Genomic DNA, 21260 nt, shown 5'->3' on the forward strand with positions numbered 1-21260 from the left:
TGACCAGATATACTGAATCTCTTTGCACGAAGAGGAAAAATGTTACAAAACTTGCTGCACAAGAAGTTGTAGGAATTATCCTACAGTGCAAAGCATTGTCCGTGACTGGTTTTAGTATATCTGGTGCTAAATATATGTGTATTGTGAATAATTTAACAAAGTGGGATTTAAAATGTTCTTTTAAATTGTGCGCCTTTTTATGTCTTTGTCCTTGCGTGTGTTTCTTTTAACATGCCCTCATTTTGTGTCAGATCTGTTTGCAAAGTTACAAAAGGTGATTTAGCACTAAAACTAAGTCTGCTGTAGGAACTACATTTAATAATTCAGTTTTTTAACTTTTTAGCATTTTGCATTACTTTAAAAAATCACCTTGGATAAAGTCTTGCAGGTTTGGCACAACAATGACCAAGTTTTCATTTTCGACGTTTTACTCATATATATAGCGTTTTTTATTTATTTATTTGCAGATCGTACATGGATATACACCAACACGATTCGCACACGAGCAGTCCCGTCGACAGCAGTTTTGACTCCGAAGACCACCAGACAATTTATTGGCACGAAGACTCAAAACCAGGAACAATAGTGTAGAGAGCGAGCGAAAAAAATTCTCACACTCTCATGTGCCTTCTCTCAAAGGTTGAAATGCATCAGCCGCTACAGGAATGTGACCCGTCGAGAGCCTTAAAAATATACTCATGGTCGATCCTGCTGGGTGACTTCGAAAAGGACAAAGCATTACTTTTTTGAATGGACTTTTGGAAAAAGATGCTTAAAATGCGTAAAGACTGAAATGTACCAGGACGCTGTGGGGTGAAACTTTTAATTCGGTATTGTACAGTGGGCCGAATGGAGTGGCTGTTTTATGCTAACATGCACATAGTAACCACATAACTAAACAGGTTGTGAAACTGAAGGATATTGCAAACTTTTACGTTACGTCAGGCACAAACAAATAATATGAAGGATTGAGCCCGCACCGATTTTTGTGTGCTACGCTTCACCAAAATACTTTTCAGTGCTTTTTGTGTTTCATATGCCGATGTTTTTTTTTTTTCTGTTTTGTTTAAAACCAAAAGTACTTGGAATGTGACTGTGCAAGAAAAGCTTTTGTATTCAGTATTTTCTCACTCTCGAGTGCATTTACAATACAGGTGTCATTTTAGGTGTGTCTTCTTCACACTTGCATTGGGACACCTGTGCATTGATCAGTAACACTGTTTTTGATTTGCATGCAACTAGCGCTTAGACCGATCACAAGCAGTATTACTGTATTTCGTTTTTTTGTTTTTTTTTTGCACATGCCAAGTACTCATCAGTTATGTCTGGGGTCAACGTGTTACTTTGCGTCAGCCAGCGTAAAGTGTTACATTTCTAATTCTGCTAAAAAGCGAATCCACACAGAAAGGACTTCGATTAATGAACGATAAGCTATTTTATAACACGGCTAAAGTTCCTGTAGAGGTGTATGTGGATGTTATCAAAGGCAATTGGTCTCGTACATTCATTAACAAACTGCCAGGTACAGGAACTGTGGACGTTTAAAAGTGCACTTTTGAACTCTGATGGATTTTGCTCGCGTCTAAAGATCACAACCATGTGCACAGCTTTTCTCTTTCCAGTAGAGAATGTAAATGTATTTGTAAATAATGTACAAAAGTTGGTTACATTTTTCACCTTTTAGAAAGATTCGTTTTTATCATTTTGAAAAAAAATTGTTTTAAATACATAATATATAGTTTGGATTTGTCAAGCTGGTTCTTAGAAAAATTCTCGACGAAATTGAATTAGAATAAAAAGATACAAAAATACATCGACTCATTATTGACCATGTTAATCTTGTTAAACATGAATGGTTTATTGCACAGTGCTTAAAGGTTAAAAAGGATCTCTTGACACAGGGTTCCCACAGGTCCTTGAAACCCATTAAAGTTTGTGAATCTGGGGAAAAAATTCAAGCCCCTGGGAAGTTTTTTTTAAATATACATGCATAGATACAAGTCATTGTGCTTGAATCTATTTTATGCAAGAAGTTTTAGGGAAAAAATCCGTATTATTCCCTGTGTAGTGTAGGATAATATCATAAAAAATTCTAGACTTTTTAAGCACACATGCTAAACTGTTCGCTTTAAATGCTTATATCTTCTGTATGCAAATGTTGATTCATACCAAAATGCTTTTTTGCATAGTTGTGTTTGACACATGAAAATGTCTTGGGTTATGTATGTAACTGTTGTTCCCTGAGAAGGGAACGAGGCACTGCGTCTCCTTTGCCATACTTCCTGCATCCCTGTAACGTTGTCTTCTGCAATATTTCAGATAGCGATATACTTCCTGGCTCCTGCATAACACCGTCTTTGTCGTTAAGCCTAGCCATTGGTTGATTTTGATATACACATTCAGATGCACTTACCCCTCAAAAGGGAACTGTAACAATGTATCTTAAAAGGTAACACAATGTAACCTTGCTCTCACTTGAAATGTGTCCCCACATTTAGTCCTTGAATTTGAGGGTATTGCACCTGGAAAGACCTTGAAAGATCCTTGAATTTGAAGTTAACGAAGGTGTGGGAACCCTGTTGACAGAAATGCTATATAAAATATATAACTATATTGTCAGTGGTGTTTAAAGACCTTACATAATGAACTGTATTGTTTTTATTACCTTAGAATGAGCCGTTTTTATGTACATGGAAGTCGCCATCATGTTTCTACAGTAGCCCTAAATGGACAAACTGTTATATAGTTTTGTCACCATGTTGTCTCAGACGATGACATGTTTGTCCTGTGCCGTCTACCGTAGCTTCTCTATGTGTTTCGAAAGGGAGGGATGAGCTGTGGACTGAGCCGTTGGTCTCACTGCTAGATGCCGCTAAAAATCTAGACACTGGTCCTTTACCAAATTTATTTGAGCACCACCCCATTGTAAGGTTTGTGCCACAGCTGCCCTAAACTAACAGTAATAAAGGCGCGGGGTGCATGATCTCTGAAAGCCAATGTTGACATTTAAAACCACCGAAACAAACACACCCCTACCCCAATAGAATCTGGACCTCCTTTTGATGGACCAACCCCACACATACACAACCCAGGCACGATGTTGGTTAGTAGACATGCCCATTACTTTTGATTGGCTACAAGGGTGTTTTGGTACTCGGCCCGAGTCCCTTTTCAAAAGTATTTTTCGAAAATCATGCACCCCGCTTTTAAGGATTACGAAAATGATTTTTTATGTTTCTGTTATGTTTAATCCAGCAGTATGTATAGGCTGAGGCTCTTTAGTCACAGTCCTATTTCTAATGCTAAATTATAAGTGTCGTTATCCATGAGTTTTCGAATTTACATTTTTTTAAGGTACTTTATCATTTTTGTATTTAGATGCTAGGGGTGGGGGCGATATGACCAAAATCTTATATCACGATAGGTTTCGTTTTGTATCACAATATGTATCACGGTGGAGTTTTTATTTTATTTTTTTTAATAATGTTTTTATGTTATTAAAATATTTAATGCCACAGAATTTTTATAATTCTCACAACAACAAAAAAATTAGCATAAAAAAGAAGATAAAAACAAACAAAATTCAAGCTCGTTGAAGATAAACATGTGATGAAAGAATGATAATATAATATATATATATTATTATTATTATTATTATTAAAGGTAGAAAAGTGATTAAGTCAAGAGCAGTAACACTGTTAAATAACATGATAACATGTTTGACAGATAGGAGCAAAATTAGGTAACTTCCCCTTTAGGCCAAAGTCCAGATCCAATATCTGTGACACATGCGTTTTCTCTTTTAGCTGTTTACTTTCTTTTAAGCCCTTAATGGTTGTGCTTATGAGGATACTCGCAAAGACGAGAATTTCGACGCGTATGTTTATTTGAGGCCAATAAAGCGGCAAAAATGCACATGAGCTTAATAAGCAGCGGATGCGCGACTTGCGCACTCTTCTCACATAGAAACAGCGCGTGCATATAGCACTGTGTTGTTTGTGTTTTAATGGCTTAAAATCACTTGTTTTACAATTGCTGTGCTTAAATACGTGTACAAACATTAAGTTGTCATGACCACGCGCACAGCAACGTGACGTGGCCAATAACCTTGATAGAAACGATAGTCCAAAATCTCTACAGGTTGACAAATTTCTACCGGGTTATCGGCCACCCTTACCAATTACAGTTAAATACTTGCCATTCTTATTAATAGAAAAATACGTTTTATTGGTCGAATGTTACACTTAATTAATATCTACTAAGAGAAGTTGAATGTGCCGGCTCAATTGGGTATAAAAACGCAAATTCAGTACATTCATCACTCTTGTTCAAACTGATGAAATGCTGAAAACGCTCTGAAAAGCAATAAAGCACTTCACTATTGTCTTTGAGACAAATAGACAGGTGGTCTAATAAATTAGTTTATAACTTCATATATAATATGCATGAATATGATTTGAACCATGGGCAGAAAAACAAAAGGTGAAGCTTGATGACGATGCTCTTAACATGACTAATTAATAATATTAAGCCCGTAGGCTGTTTATAAAATTAATTTAAGATGAATTATTCCATCGTATCCAATTATCATGATATTGATAGTACAATCCATCATGCACAGACAACAACATTTGGATAGGTAGTTAAGGCCTGGTTTCACAGACAAGGCTTACCTAAAGCTAGGACTAGGCCTTAGTTAAATTATGATGTATAAGCATCTTTTATAAACATGCCATTGAGACAAATCGATGGCACTGGCATATTATAAGATCTGCCATTTGCAAGTTACTATCAAACGGCTAAAACGTGTTTTAGTCTAGGACTAACCTTAAGCCTTCTCTCTGAAACCAGCGGTAAATGTATTAAAAGATAGAACAATTAAAGCTTAGAGTTAAGGTACACTGTGGTTTCCTTGTGTTTGTCATTCTCATTACATTCACACGTAAAGAATCAAACCAGAAGAACGTGTTTTGGCAACCTTAAGAGCGCATGAGCCACTCCCCTAAAGATAAGCAAAGGTCTACATTCAGGTGGTGTCATGTGTTTACCCAGTGAAGCGAGAACAGATAGGGTAGCTTGCTTGCTTGCTTAGGATTCATTTTTGATAACTGCTCGTAACACATAATTGGTTTATATAACAATATAAACTTTATATTTAAATAGTAAAGTATTACATTTTATTGTTTGCTGTACTGTATCTCATTTATGCTTATGTTACATCTGTCAGCCACTTTTTTTTTCCAAAGCATCTTGGAGATCTTTCAAGAGTTACATTTTATCAGCATGACCTTTGCACTGCTAACGCAATACTTTAGCTAAAGGAACTGATTAATTTTATTACAGTGTATATCTTTTATATTACAATAATGTGAATTTTTGGGACATACTGTATGTTCAAATTATCTTTTTCTCTTGATTTTTGGACTGAAATGTGATCCTATTGTCAACACATAGGTTAAATTCCCAGGGAACTCACATGATGATGATGATGATGATGACTTGCGTACACTACTAAAAGACAAATACACATATGTAAATAACTTGGAAATTCACTGTCGTACAGGTCTTAAAGTACACTCAAAAAATATGCTAAATAGTACTAAAAGCTTATATGGGAACCATTTTTAGCACTATATAGCATCTCTGTAGAACCATAAGTGGTGCTCAAGCATGAATATAGCACCACTTATGGTTCAACATAGGCAATGTTTAGCACTAAAAATAATTATGAGCCAGTGAACCATATTTTTTGTGTAGTTCCTCTCTCCCCGCACCCCTCATGTGTCTTCACCTCTGAGAGACACAAAGGTTTTGTTCTTATGAATTCCAGCCCAGGGCTGTTTGCTCTCCACTCCTACTGAAGTGTGATGGTATGTTTGTGCTGCAGCTGTGCTCCTCTGTCTAACCTCCTCTAGGTCTCATAGACACCAGCTGTGCAAAGCTATCAGAGAGGTCAGCTGATACAGACCATATATTAGAGCCTCACTAACACACGTACTTTAATTTGACAGGTTAGTTTCTGATTATGTGCCTTAAGATTATGTGCCTTAATTCACAGTCAAAACACAACACTGGCCAAATTCAGTCATTTTGAAGGATTGATAGATTTATCAAATTTTTTCCAAACAGTGTCCAAACTATTTATATTCAGTTGTACATATTTAGATTACCTTTAATTTTCCTTTATATACCAATAACACTTTAAAAGTTGCAACATCTTTAAATATCAAAAAGATTAATATTGATTCATACATGATACATCATTGTAAACTGTAAAGCAGTGGTTCTTAACGTTATTCCTGGAGGCCCACTGCCCTGCACATTTTGTATGTCTCTTTTGTCTGACAGACTCAGTTCAGTTAATTGAGATCTCTTCTAATGAGCTGATGATTTGATTCAGGTGTGTTAAATAAGGGAGACATACAAAATGTGCAGGGCAGTGGGCCTCCAGGAATAACGTTAAGAACCACTGCTGTAAAGGGTTTGGAACGATGCTCATACAACTGAAGGGCATTATAAATGACGTCACGTTGGATCTGCAGGATGTAGTTTTGTTTTCCACCAGCAGGTGCCGGCCTGAAACCAATATACTGTATTTAAAAGAACATACTGTATTTAAGCAAGTATGCACTTTGTATTATGTATTTCAGAGTACAGTGTTTTGAAATTGTTTTGGTCATTGCTTAAAGTTACACTGTAAAAATTCTACTTGTACTTTTTTTTTTAAGTTGAATCAATTTGAAATTGCAATTAATTTAAACTTTCTTAGGGATGAGTTGTTAGTTATAAATTATAAAAATAAAGTTATGCTTAATAACTTAAAACATAAAGGTGAATTAGCTTAAGTTACAGCAACTCATAAAAAATAGGAATTATTTGAAAAAAAAATGGTAAATTCATTAAATTGGTTAAACAGAAATTTTAAGTATAGTACTGTATTGCAGAAATAGGTAATGTAGTGTAAAAATATTCAAGAAACCACAAATGTGTCATTCAAAAAAAACAAAAAAAGTATTTAATACCCTGGTTATTGGTTGAAAGAATAAGTGAAAAGTTGGATCAACTTAAAAATTACTTTGGTTACACCTAAATGTGTGTGTGTGTGTGTGTGTATAAATATATATATATATATATATATATATATATATATATGTATATGTATATATATATATATATATATATATATATATATATATATATATATATATATATATATGTATATATATATGTATATATATATGTATATATATATGTATGTATATAAATATATATGTATATATATATATATGTATATGTTAGGGATGCACCGATAGGATTTTTTTGGACCGATACCGATTTAAACAGACAACTTCTGGCCGATGCCGATACCGATATTAAACACTTGTATACAATACTATACAGTTGGTCTATTTGCTAGTTTATTTGTGCATCAAATTTATTTTTACTGAAAATGGATTTGATCTAATTAACATTCAACTGACCAACATAATAAGAGAGACACAAATTAAGCTAAAACAAATATAATAAGACAGCATGACAACCTTCAAAGTTGGTTTTTGCTGTTCAGCATTTATTTTATTAACAACATTAACTCGTTTTTTTTTTACATATAATGGATTTCTTTATGCAGTTAATTAACAGGCCGATACCGATTGTTTTTCTCGTGCTATTGCCGATATGCCGATGGTTTCAAATTCATCAAAAATCGGCCGATAAATATCGGCGGCCGATACATCGGTGCATCACTAGTATATGTATATATAGGGATTGTTCATGTTTACACATAACATAAATGCAACAGTCTTGTTTGACAGAATATGCCGTTTCATTTGATTTAATTGATTTCATATCTGTTAGTTAATTTACTGATTCACAAGGAATATAACATGTTTGTTGTTTCTGTCATGGTTTTGTCTTTTCAACAGTTATCTTTTGACATTTTACAGCCGTCAACAGAATGTCACAATTACCTGTTGAAACAAAGTAGTCTTTGTCCTGTTTGGAATCTATACACAGCATTGCATTCTTTACCTTTTTTGTTGATTTATTCTGGTTATTGTAAAGCAGGTTGTGACCCTGGACCACAAAACATGTCAAGTCATGTTTTTTTTTTTAGATTCATACATAATCAAATATACGGTATTGTGCAAAAGTCTTATGTGGACTCGGTCTTGACTCGGACTCGACCTTCTCTGGTCTCGGTCTTGACTCGGACTCAACCCTCTCTGGACTCTGACTCGAATGAGCTGGTCTCGAATACAACACTGCATATTTGGAATGATGACATAAAACATATGGAACAAAATTTGGCTTTATTATCATTATCTTTTGCATAGATTTGAATAAATATGTGAACTTGTCTGTAAAATCCAGGCTTATTGTCTAATTTTGAGATTAGGAGCAGCACAGTTGGATTTCACATTGATCTTTGATGCAACCTTACTCAGTTAATATTCAAGATATCGAGGTTATATTTTCCCAGAATGTTCATTATCTAGGAGAGTTTTATGTAGAAAACAGTAAATCACACAAAAAATGACTTAAGCTGGGTTTTCACAGACAGGGTCACGTATTGTATAGCATTACAGGAAATATCACAAAAATTGAGAGACCTTTTGTACCTGGAGGGCTTAAGGTGATAACCATAATTGAAGACTCAGTAGACTCAATCATTATACATTATTGTGCAAACGTTGTGCACATCACACTGCAAACATTTGGATATCGCATGACTAATGACTTTTTGTCATGTTATACTTAATACTTTGGATATACAATGTGTTGGAGTACACTAAAGTAACACTTTAAACTGATTTGTATAACACATTTGCTTCAGGCTACAGAAAGAAATTAATTTCTCATGATATATCTAAACATTTTATTTTTCACAGTATGGCGAAATAAATGTAAAAAAGTATCCACAAATATTTGACCTATATGGACTTGAACTGAGATGTAAACAATCTGTGCTTAAAAAAAAATACAGTCATTTTGTAATTTTTCATTTATAGTTTTCATGATACTTCCAGGTTTTGCATGAAATCACCGAAGCCCATCAGGCATAACATGTAAGTTGGAGAAAACAGAATAGATCTTATAAATTGTGCCAGTTCGCCCTGAAAACAGTTCCTTCATTTATTGATGAGAACCACACAAAGGAGTAAACATCTCTGTTTCAAAGTTCACTCCTTGAGTGTGTTCTCCAGAATGCCTTGAATCTTACTGAGGCTTTCTTCTTGCTGGCCCAGTGCTTCAAGTATGATACTCATGGGTGTTTTTTTGAGTCCTGCACTTTCCATCCTATTCTCCAGTTTGTTTTTCATGTTACGGAGGCGGAATGAGGCATGTGCGAAAATCACTGAAACGCAGAACGACAAAGCACTTTGAATTTCATTTTAATTGGACATTCAGGTTAGTTAAGACTTGAATTACACAGTAAAGTTACCACAGAAATCCTACCATTGAGATCTATTCAACTGAATACATTATCATAAGTGCTGACATCAAACTGGATCCTGCCTTTGCTTCTAAAAGTAAGTATTGTTATGATAATAATGATTTTATTTCTTAAGAAACTTACAGAGAATTGGTAGCTTGATCCCAAACAGTAGCACCATAACTCCACCGAAGAGTGAGATGAGGAGGTAGCTCACCACCATGACAAAGAAAACAAATAAGGTAGGGTTCTCTTTCTTGAAGCTCTTGATCCTTGCCTTGTTCTCACCTGCCCATACAGAGCCCATGAAGACTGAAGCCACTACTGCTAAACCTGTAAACATGCTTACAGGATATAAGAACCTGTGGACAGAGAATTGTACAGTAACAGGATGTTAATAAGACTGATGTTGGATTTAGGCATGAGAGAAAAGTCAATGGTGACCCCTATTGGTTGTTGAGAGCAAGTACAATAAAATATTGTACTTGCTCTGTCATCATTTTGTCATCATTTTCTCATGCTCATGTTGTTCGAAACCTGTATGATTTTTTTTCTGATAAACACAAAATAGGATATTTTGATTAATGATAATTTATTTAATTAATTGTAACTTGGCTTCATTTATTGGTATTTAATGCAATACCATTCATTAAGTGCTGCTGAAGTATTCATATACTTTTGGCCTACTGTAAAAAAGCATTCATGGCAGTGCCAGGCGTTTCCTTGTTTAATTTTGTTTAGTGAGTCTTGGCAACTGGTTTTAACATTACACCAAATCCCCAGACATAGACACACAGCTGTCCAGAAAGACATAGATAGAAATTACCTCATGTTCTAAATGGGATATAAAACATTACCCAAAACTTGAGCATATATAATACAAACAATGTCTCTAAGTACACAAATTCCTTAACTTACACAAAAAGTATGGTGGTATCACCTGTCAGATGGTACTTTAAAATAGTGTACACAAAGCTGATGAAATATTACCATATTCATGAACCAAGGTATTTACTAGTGCCCCAACGCAGTTTATGCTATAAAATATGATCGTTTTTTGTTTGCGTTAACAATGTATTATAAATTATAATACATAGACTGACTAAATGAATGTGTATTTTTAATCGTCAACATCAACGAGCGCTTAAAAGTATCGCGTTACTACACATAATAAACCAATGCGTTAATACTACCTCAAACCTTACTAATTTATCTGAAATTAGTTAAATCCCACATTATGCACGCATGGATGCCATGCACTTACCCTACGACCATAAAAACAATGATCGCCATCAGCAGATAGTTTGTTTGATAGTACAAAAGATTGCTGACTACTCTGTTGTTCCATTTCGCCAAATCTCGCGTGTCAGGTTTGGCGAAGCGATCTGAACCTGGGAAGAAATCATCCCAGGATCTCATAGGAGCGATCTCTACTTTAGCCATTAAACTACTTTAACCGGACAGGACCCGTGCTGCTGTCACCGTCTATGTGTCACTTCCTACTCTCGCGATGTCTTTTAAGTTTTTCTAGGCGGTAAACAAATAGCTTGTTCGATTTCATGAGGCGCTGCGCAGATCAATCGGCGAATGACGTCAAAGTACCGCGAGAGGAGAGGTCTGAACGTGTCAAAGTTGATGCAATCAACCAGAAAATCTTTATTTGTTATCATTTGCTGTCACAAATTCATTTAGAAATAATTTACAACCTCCGAGGTAAGTCCTTATGTTTTTAAACGCAACATGTTGCCACTCAGCCACATCATTGGTGTTCGGTCTCTTACGTATGCGTCCCGGAAACGATGTGTGGGACATAGCTCCGCCCACTTTTACTGTCATGGCAGAACGCTGTGCTGTAAGGTAGCCCTCTGTTTTCTTTAGGTGAATACATTTAATACGTTAGTTTCTCATTTTGTCATGTGATGAGTTTGTTTGACTTTTTAGTTAGTTTAGCATTTATAGTCGTGCATTATTTACATAATTGTATGTGCTGACTGGGCGAGTCGCATTAAAGATATCATGCCATCACCATCAGTTAACTTACCCAACAAACATAGTTATCAGTGGTTCAGCATTGATTATTTGTTTTTGTAGTGATACAACTGACCTTACCAGCTGTTTGTTGTTTTAGTATCACAGATGTGGGCTAGATTATTTCTGCGTCCCACGCTGATCAACCGAGTTCATCTCACGTGGAGTCTGAGGTCATTCATCACAATGCAACTGAAAACTAGTGAATTTAAGTCTTTATTTAGCAACGGGCTAGTTAGCCTTGCGGGTAAGCTCACTTATTAATTTAAGACGACACGATTATTAGTTAATAGTTACTGGGTCATTACTTTTACAACAGCTAAAGTAGTGGTACCATGATCCATGTATTGTGCAGTGATATACTGTAACAACATGTGTGTTTTTTGGTGGAGTTATGCATGTATTTAAAAGTTTCTAGACAAATTGTTATTTATATATGATTAATAAATTAAATTTACATATACACATTTATTTAAATGAGTTTTTTACCTTACAAGAAAGGGTTTTTCCATATCCGGGCCCTTTTTTGCTACTTTTGATGCTTAAATAGTCCATAATTTCAGAAAATGAAAGTTATTATTTTTAATTTCAATAATAACATGTGTCCCAGTCTGAAATCCAACTAAATTCCCATTATCTAATTAAGAGGTTAGGAGTATCAAAGTTTGATATCAATCATTGATGTCACTTTTTTCAATATTTGACATGATATTACTCTGTCAATATTAAAGATGTATAATATTTACAAAATGTTCTTAACATTATATAGGATGATTTTATGTAAAAACAGTAAATCACAAAAATTTGTGACGTTGCTGGGTTTTCACCGAAATTCATACATATGCATTATTAATAGTTGTCTAGTACCATCCTGTATTTAAAGGAATATTTTACTTCAATAAAAATAAAATTCCGTTAATTTACTCGCCCCCATGTCATCCAAGTTGTTTATGTCTTTATTTGTTTAGTTGAGAAGAAATTCAGTTTACAGGATTCTTCTCAGTGTTTTTTCTCATTTTCGTCAAGAAAAATAACAAATATGCACTTTTAAACCACAACTTCTGGTCTTGCACTAGCTGTGTGACATGCCAGTGCGACCTTGCATATTTGCTTAGCACGTCGAAAGGCCAGCGTTACATGTGTGAAATGCACATTTGCAGACAATTGTGAACAATAAACTGACACAAAGGCATTAATTAGTATCATTCCACATACAACAGCGTCGGATCGGTCCTCTTTCTCCACACGTGTAAACACTGGAGCAGTAGTTTTGCGTAGGTCATGTGTAACTTTTCGACGTGCTTACGCATTATGTTAGGTTGCACTGGCGCATCACGCGGCTAGTGCAAGATGAAAAGTTGTGGTTTAAAAGTACATATTTTAAACTTTTCTTGCTGAAAATGACAATAATTTGCTAGATATCCTATGCCTTGTTATGCCACGTTTGGGACAGTTTAGAGCCCTTTGAAGCTGCAATTTTAAACTGCATTCAAACTGTAAACTGTTGAGGTCCAATAAAGTCTATTAAATTGAGAAAAATCCTGGAATGTTTTTCTCAAAAAATAAATAAATAATTTCTTCTCGACTGAACAAAGAAAGACGTCAACATTTTGGATGACATGGGGGTGAGTGAATTATTGGGATTTCTTTTTTATGAATGTGAAGTATTCCTTTAGGCAGGCATTACTGAAATCAACAGGTTTAAAGATTATCTCAAGTTATCTAACAATCATCGTTCTAAATCACCAGAACTGTTTGATAAGAACAAGTTTGAGCTGAGGATCGCGGGAGGTGCAGTGCGGGACCTCCTGTCAGGAAAACGACCTGAAGATGTGGATTTTGCCACCACTGCCACACCGGAGGAGATGAAGAACATGTTTCAGACAGAAGGGATCAGGATGATCAATAACAAAGGGGAAAAACATGGGACCATCACTTGCAGGGTAACACAGTTGTTTGTATTAAATGAAATACAGTTGTTACTAATGTTGAATGAAATCAAAGACTGAAATCAAACTTCGGTGCTCCTAACTTAAGCCTGTATTTCACAACAGGGTCACATTTTATTACCTAAAGTAAACTAGATGAATGTAAATAAAGGCTGCTTTATACTTCAGTTGCGTTTGTGCACTGTGTACAATTTTGCACCTTGCTCTATATTTGAACTTGGATGTACATTTAATTGAATACTTCCATTGTGTAGCTTCATAATGAGAACTTTGAAGTGACTACTTTGCGGGTGGACGTACAGACCGATGGGAGGCACGCAGAGGTGGAGTTTACCACTGACTGGCAAAAAGATGCAGAACGCAGAGACCTCACCATTAACTCAATGTTTCTCGGTAACCTTTATAATGTTTTAAAAACGTGCATTCTGGGACTTTTAGCAGCATCTAGTGGTGAGACTGTGAATTGCAACCAACGGCTTAGCCCACAGCTTACCCCGCTCTTTCGAAACGCATAGTGAAGCTATTGTAGCCACCAAAGGACAAACACGTCATTGTCTCAGATGCGATCTATATAACAGTTTGTCTGTTTAGGGCTACTGCAGAAACATGACGGTACAAAATGCCGACTTCCATGTAAGGGCTGTATGTAGAAAAAAACGTCTCATTCTAAGGTAATAAAGTTCATATTGTAGGGTCTTTACACCACTGATAATATAGTTATGTATATTATATTGCATTTCTGTCAAACGATCCTTCTAAAGGTCCCACATTGCATCTTTAACAGATCTCTGTTTCACCTTAATAAATGCATTTCTTGTAAATTTGTTTGCAGGACTTTGAAATACTAACAGTTGTTTGTGTCTTTTCCTAACAGGGCTAGATGGGACTTTATATGATTATTTTCAGGGATATGAGGACCTGAAGAACAAGAAAGTACGGTTTGTTGGCAGTGCTTCATTAAGAATCCAAGAGGACTATCTCAGAATTCTGAGATATTTCAGGTACTAGTTTTAATACAGATTTGGGAAATAGTTTTAAAGGTGCATTTGTGTAACTTTAAGGGGGATTTCTTGACAGAAATGCAATATACATAACTATATTATCAGTGGTGCAGAAAGACTCTTCAAAATAAACTATTTTGTTTTTATTACCTTAGAATGAGCCGTTTTTAAGTCCCACCAGGATTTCACAATTTCTTTTGGTGATTTTTCTTACTGTAATACCATAAATGCTTAATTTTAAAGGGGACATATCATGAAATCTGATTATTTCCATGTTTAAGTCCTATTATTGGGTCTTCAGTGGCTGTGTCATAGAAAATGTGAAAAAGATCAGCCCAGTTACTTAGTTTTGGTAAACCATTCAATGCAAGAATGTGGCTCCCCTTGTGATGTCAGAAGGGGATAATACCGCACTATCCAACCATGGCACTGCCATTTAGTGCAGAGATCAGCTCATTTGCATTTTAAAGGACACCCAAAAACTGCACATTTTTGCTCACACCTATAAAGTGTCCATTTTAACATCCTACACTCTAAAAACAAACGGTGCTATATAGCACCAAAAGTGGTTCTTTGCTCGTAATCATAGAAGAACCGTTTTTAGTGCCATATAGCACCAGTGAAGCACCTGAGTAGAACCAAATAGTGCTATGTAGAACCATATGTGGTGCTATATGGCCCCTATTTGGTTCTACACAGGTGCTTCACTGGTGCTTCACTGGTGCTATATGGAACTAAAAACGGTTCTTCTATGATTACGGGCAAAGAACCACTTTTGGTGCTATATAGCACCGTTTGTTTTTAGAGTGTAGAATAAAATATCTATATGGTATTTTGAGCTAGTACTTAACATGAGTACTCTGGGGACACCCAAGTATTGTGAAATGTCCTCTCTAAATAATTAAGTGTGCAAGTAAACAGTCAATGATAAAATAAGGACAGAGAAACAAATGAAAATATGATAAGTACAAAGTCAACATACAAACAAACATTGCTTTAATGAGGTACTGTTTGTTTTTTGATGAACACTGATAGCTGTCCCTTTAAAAACCTAGACAGTAATGCATCGATCCAATAACCACACGTCCAAAACTTCATTTTCCCTAAACTGTGCGTTACATAACCATCTTTTGTGTACCTATTTTTGCCGATGGACATTTTGACCGGTGTGTATGTGAGCGTTTAAGTGCAAAGCCTGAAAGGAGTGTGGCCCTCGCGCACTGACAGGTGGCATGCGCACGTGTGCCAGACTCCTGCACGCACCCAGGGAAGCCATTTGATTTAAAGAGCACCTATTACATTGCTAAAATAACATTATTTTGTGTATTTGGTATACTACAATGTGACCTGTACAATCTATATACAGTATAATACAATCTATGTATACCGCAGTCACCATAGTTTGTGTTTAAAAGTGATTCAGTGATGGCCAGTATTGGTTATTGGCATATTGAAATGGCCTACATGGTTTGTTGTTAACTGTAGATTCTACGGACGGGTGGCAGCTGAACCTGGACAACATGAACCTGAGACTTTGGAGGCAATAAGAGATAATGCTAAAGGGTTGGCTGCCATCTCAGGGGAGAGGATCTGGGTGGAACTGAAAAAGATGGTGGTCGGAAATCATGCTGATCACCTGCTGGAGCTCATCTATGAGTTGGGTTTGGCTCAGTATATAGGTGAGACACAAGAGCCTGAAAAGCATATTTAAGGGATGTAATATTTTAAGAGAGGTGACAAATGTGATATAGATAACATGTTGTATTTTTTTGAATGCACTTTTATGTATCTGTGGATAAAAGCATCTGCCAAATGTATAAATGTGAATGAGTACAGACTTGTGTGCTTTATGCAGGTCTTCCAGTAGATGGCAATGTAGAAGAGATGAAGAAGATCTGGCAGAGAGCATGTGATGGCTCTCCTAAACCTATGACTATATTGGCCAGTCTGTTCCGAAGCCAGGAGGATGTGGAAAAACTAGATTTGCGACTAAAGCTTTCCAGGGAAGAGAAGAACTTGGGAATCTTCCTGGTCAAGTACAGACGAGACCTTGTTAAGGGGCAAGACGAACATGACAGCCTTAAACCCTACACAGATTTCATCATTGATGTATGTACTTTTTTTATATTTATTGTATGGTGCAAAACAAATGTCAAAGCATCAGTTGCTATACTTTCAGTTCTGCCCATTAGATGGAAATTTGACATTTTATGCATGTTGGTGGTGCATAGTTCAACATTTTAGTTTGGTTCGTATCCTTGCTCTGGGGTCATGGTTTAATAATATTTTTACACGGCTTGTTGAAATGCTTGATTATTGACCACATGGTAACCCAGATGCTGCCAATCATTTTGACAGATACAGTTTAAAATTACACAAAATTGTAATAATAAATATGACATTCACAAAATATTAAATTAAACGGGGAATGGCATGAAAATCTGACTTTTTCCATGTTTAAGTTCTATGATTGGGTCCCCAGTGCTTCTATCAACCTAGAAAATGTGAAAAAGATCGACCCAATAACTTAGTTTTGGTAAACCATTCTCTACAAGCACATGGAGAAATTAGGTTATTGAAATTTGGCTTTTCTTATGATGTCATAATGAGGTCTTATTATAATAATACCACCCCTTAATCTGCACTATCCAACCACAGCACTGCCATTTAGTGCAGAGAAAAAGAGAGAGAGAGAAAATAATTCACAGCTTAATTGAGTTTCAATTGCAACAAACCACCATCATTGTGATCAGTGTTTTAATTCACGTCAGCTCATTTGCATTTTAAAGGACACCCAAAACGGCACATTTTTGCACACACCTACAAAGTGGCAATTTTAACATGCTATAATAAATTATTTATATGGTAATTTGAGCTAAAACTTCACACATGTGATCTGGGGACACCAAAGATTTATTTGACATCTTAAAAAAGTGCCATGGCCCCTTGAAATAGTGTGTTCGTGACATTTGAACATCTTGTCTTATCTTAAAACTGAAAGTAAATGGGTTTCCCTCGCGGAAGTCTGCATTCATATAATAAGCAAATCAAGTGAATTCAAACCTTACTTATGAGGTAAATAACCGTGTAATAAGCGGGATAGGCAGCCGCCGGATGTTATCTCGAAGAGAGCCCCTTTAGTGTGATTCAAGTCGTGATAGAAGTCCTGATCACACTGTCGGGACTTATTTCTGTGATAACAATCGGCTGCCTATACATTATTCCTTACTTATATGTTGCTGTTAGGGATGCAAAAAAATCTATTTATTTAAGGTCTCTATTAAAAAAAATTTTTCGTAGTAATACAGACAATACTGTAAATGCGCTTAAAAATGTGCATAAGATGTGTATAACTCATCTAATTTTACTTATTACAGTCTCGAGAGCTGGACTCCCAGAGTAAAGTACTGGAGCTTCTGAAGTATCAGGGAGAAAAGAAAATCCACAATGAGCTTAGCAGGTGGTCCATCCCGCGTTTCCCGGTCAGTGGGCATGACTTACGCAAGCTGGGTATCACCTCAGGTAAAGAGATTGGCACCATCCTTCAGGAGCTCAGGGAAACGTGGAAGAAGAGCCGCTATCAGATGAACAAAGAGGAACTTCTGGCCACTCTCAACAGATCTTGATATGAGACGAGGGAGTGCGTAAGGAAATCGCTTGGGTTTCGGCATGAACGTGCTGTGACACCAGTACCAAGACTCTTAAGAGAAATAAAGAAACTGTCTTTGCCACCTGTAAGCATGTGTACGATGCTCATTTTTCATTTTGTGGTGAATGAAGCTTTTATGTGTCTGGTGATTCAAAGGCATTGTAAAACACTCTCTATAAATGCCAATTTAGTTTGACCGCTCATCTTTAACTAATATTGATTTGAATTTTCTAGCGTAGTGGATGCATGGAAGTTGAGTGTTGCAAGGATGCAAAGTTCATGTTGTTTACTGGATGTGGGACTGTGCCCTTTTGTAAATGTGAAGAGGTGTAATTACAGAAAAGTAATTTGGCTGTCTCTCAGTGATGAGAGACTCTTATGAAGCCGTAGTCATGGTTTTATTATGAAGAAAATTATGTTCCTCTTGTCAGCAGTTCATGGTTGTTAGATGGTTATATAAACAATTCGCCAGGTGTTTTCTTTGAAATAAAGTAGCACACATCGGGTCTTGGAGTGTGATGTTCTATTTAATACATAAGGTGCCTTGCGTTTAGGGTACAATTGATGTATTACAGTATTTATCATTGATACTTATTTTGTGTAATTCACAACAGGGGCAGTCATGGCTTATTGGTTACGGAGTTGGACTTGATTCCCAGGACCGTCAAGAAGAAGTGACTAAATGGCAGGTCACACAGTTGTCTCCAACAGGGTGCCTGCACAAAGTAGTTTTGATTAGACCATTTCAACAAAGTACCCCTACAGATTGTTTTATCCATTGTGGTAGGTAGCCCTTGCTTCCAAAAACGTGTCAGTACCCTTGCACTAGACTTTTCGTTCCATTAGCTGGGTTTTCATCCAAATGTGAAGCAATATTTTCAAAATTGGCAAAAAAAGAAAAACAAACAAATTATGTGATTTTCCATCAAGTTGTTCAAGCTAATGACTCTGGTATTGGTAACCTAGCAACTAACAAGGTAAACAAAACAAGGCAGGCTTGGTAAACAAAGACATGACTGTATGTACAACCCCGAACCATAAAAAATTGGGACACTGTAGAAATTTTGAGTAAAAAAGGAATGGAATAATTTACTAATCTCATAAACTTACATTTTATTTACAATAGAAATGACACATCAAATGTTGAAAGTCGGACATTTTGAAATGTCATGCCAAATATTGGCTCATTTTGGATTTCATGAGAGCTACAAAAGTTGGGACAGGTAGCAATAAGAGGCCAGAAAATTTTAATGTACATATAAGGAACAGCTTGAAGACTAATTTGCAACTTATTAGGTCAAAAGAAGGAATGCAGCATTTTTGATGCAGGCACTAGCATCAAGGACATTATGAGGACGTCATGCTCCATACATGGGACAGCGGAAACAGCTAGATGAGTGTAAAAACATTTTTGTGAATTAAGGATTTTAGGATTAGGATTTTTAATCGCAATTTGGCGTTTTCATCACTCGTTTTTGATTCGATACTTCAAAATGCGCATAAATCATGGTGACGGAAAATGGCTAACACTGTAGGTTTCTTTCAAAACGGCGAATCTTTTTAAAATTCGCAACAAAAATAAAGAAGTGCGAATTAGGTGCGTTTCCATTAAGTTATTTGAGCGAATGACGGTGATATTGGTAACCTAGTAACCAACAGTAAACAAAACAAGTACACCTGGGGCACGTTCAATCTCACACCGGTGCGCAACGTTTTGCTACGGTTTCCGGGTTGAACGACATGTTTCCTGGAAACGGTGTGCAACGGAATGCAACAGGTTTTAGAAGCGTTTTCTCTTGTTTGGTGGGTGTGTCAGAAATGTCGGCCCAATCAGCGGCAAGATGTATAAAACCACGCGATAGTAAAGAGACAGCTCGCTCAATGGGTTCAAGTTGGAATGTTGTCTTTCATTCTAGACGGCAAGGTCAGTGACTGTAACATCGAGGGTATTTTACAGTATTAAACACACATTTATAACGATTTCACCAGGCTTTAGAAACAATTAAAAAAGAACACAAAGAATGGCCTCTCAGCTACCGTAGTTGCAACTCTTGCGTCATCACAACAGGGTGTTCAATGCATCACCGTTTCAGTTTAATAAACGTTGTGCAACGTTTTGTCGGGGCTGAACGCAGCCATGGAAATGTTCGCTGCGTCCGAAAACTCAAGGCAGTGACTCGCTGCCTCATGAGGAAATTACTTTGGAGGTAACGTTATGAAGGCAGCTCAGAGAAAGACTTTCGGACACACTTCAAAGGCAGCGTGTTTGAAATATAAACAGAGAGCGTCTTTGTGATAACTAATCACATATTTGAAAACTACAATACTAATTTCTCGCTAGAAATGCAATTAAAAGGTGTAAAAATGAAAATCTACCTTTATTTACACTAAATTGGTGGTCCAGTCGCGTCCTTGGCCGCCATTTATTTTTTCAAACTCGACCGGGTCGACCAATCACATTCTTACTGTACGCACACGCATAGGTATCTCAGGAGACAGGAAGTAAACCAAACATTGAATTCGGACATGCCTTGATGCTTTCCTGCCTTGGAAAGCTGCCTCAGAAGGCAGCAATTTAGAGTTTTCGGACGCAGCCGTAGACAAGACATGACTGCGTGTAGTCGCAGTGGGGTAAGTTATTTTATTAGCCGTGCAGCTGGCAAATTGAATGCTGTCAGAGAAGAAGGAATGCAGCATTTCTGATAAAGGTATTGTATGCCAACATGCGTCGACGCCGAGCTCCATATGGTAAAGACAACTCAAGCGGAAACAGCTAGATCATAAACCGCCTACTTCCATATAAGTATGTAAAAAGCACTACTTCGCATACTCTATAGTATGGAAGTAGGTGGTTTGGGACGCAGTTCTCGTCTGTCAGGTGCAGGTGGGTTAGATTCACTACGTCACAACGAATTTGGCAAATGCGTTTCCATCTTACATTATTCGTATTTAATATTTTTCGCACATGTCAAAAACCACCTCAAACGAGTGTAAAAGAATGCAGCATTTTTGATAAAGGCACTAGCAGCAAGGACATTAAGACGACGTCGAGCCCCATATGGTAAAGACAACTACAGCGGAAACAGCTAGACGGTCAGTCTCGTGGTTTTAATTTTCGCTCCTTCTGGAATCAATTCAGCAAATGTGTCCGATTATTCGTATTTACTGATTTACACATAAATCAAATAACCCCAAGC

General features: G+C 36.5%; 3 protein-coding genes across 8 annotated transcripts in view; 2 read left to right on the forward strand and 1 right to left on the reverse strand.

Moving 5' to 3' along the window:
* frmd4ba (FERM domain containing 4Ba) overlaps positions 1–1811 on the forward strand; it is a 53480-nt gene extending 51669 nt beyond the window's left edge. For 2 of the 3 annotated variants that reach the window (XM_065279812.2, XM_065279810.2), the window contains exon 24: positions 468–604. Coding sequence is in view for 1 of the 3 variants with exons in the window: in XM_065279811.2 (XP_065135883.2) it covers positions 468–591 (124 nt within the window). In the remaining 2 variants the exon portion in view is untranslated. Of the gene's footprint in view, positions 1–467 lie in introns of all 3 variants that reach the window. The other variant, XM_065279811.2, reaches the window with a different exon arrangement.
* A 6486-nt stretch (positions 1812–8297) lies between these two features.
* Positions 8298–10961, reverse strand: arl6ip5a (ADP-ribosylation factor-like 6 interacting protein 5a). The gene is made up of 3 exons (XM_065279818.2): positions 10701–10961; positions 9581–9798; positions 8298–9358 (listed from the first exon to the last, which is right to left on the reverse strand). The coding sequence occupies exons 1-3, from the start codon at positions 10877–10879 to the stop codon at positions 9183–9185; spliced, it is 573 nt and encodes a 190-aa protein (XP_065135890.1). The 5' UTR covers positions 10880–10961; the 3' UTR covers positions 8298–9182.
* Positions 10962–11170: 209 nt separating this feature from the next.
* trnt1 (tRNA nucleotidyl transferase, CCA-adding, 1) lies at positions 11171–19070 on the forward strand. Of its 4 annotated transcripts, XR_010542555.2 has the most exons (9): positions 11171–11314; positions 11565–11711; positions 13214–13407; positions 13668–13806; positions 14288–14414; positions 15900–16093; positions 16270–16523; positions 17792–18148; positions 18678–19070. XR_010542555.2 is itself a non-coding variant. In XM_065279813.2 (8 exons), the coding sequence occupies exons 2-8, from the start codon at positions 11573–11575 to the stop codon at positions 18038–18040; spliced, it is 1296 nt and encodes a 431-aa protein (XP_065135885.1). In that variant the 5' UTR covers positions 11171–11314; positions 11565–11572; the 3' UTR covers positions 18041–18568. The 4 variants fall into 4 exon arrangements, 3 of the variants coding, with proteins under 3 accessions (XP_065135885.1, XP_065135887.1, XP_065135886.1); XM_065279813.2 differs by lacking the exon at positions 18678–19070 and having other exon boundaries at positions 17792–18568; XM_065279814.2 differs by lacking the exon at positions 18678–19070 and having other exon boundaries at positions 11249–11293; positions 17792–18568.
* The last annotated feature ends 2190 nt before the right edge of the window (positions 19071–21260 follow it).

Source organism: Paramisgurnus dabryanus, chromosome 7 (assembly GCF_030506205.2).
Source record: "Paramisgurnus dabryanus chromosome 7, PD_genome_1.1, whole genome shotgun sequence".
Taxonomy (NCBI): domain Eukaryota; kingdom Metazoa; phylum Chordata; class Actinopteri; order Cypriniformes; family Cobitidae; genus Paramisgurnus; species Paramisgurnus dabryanus.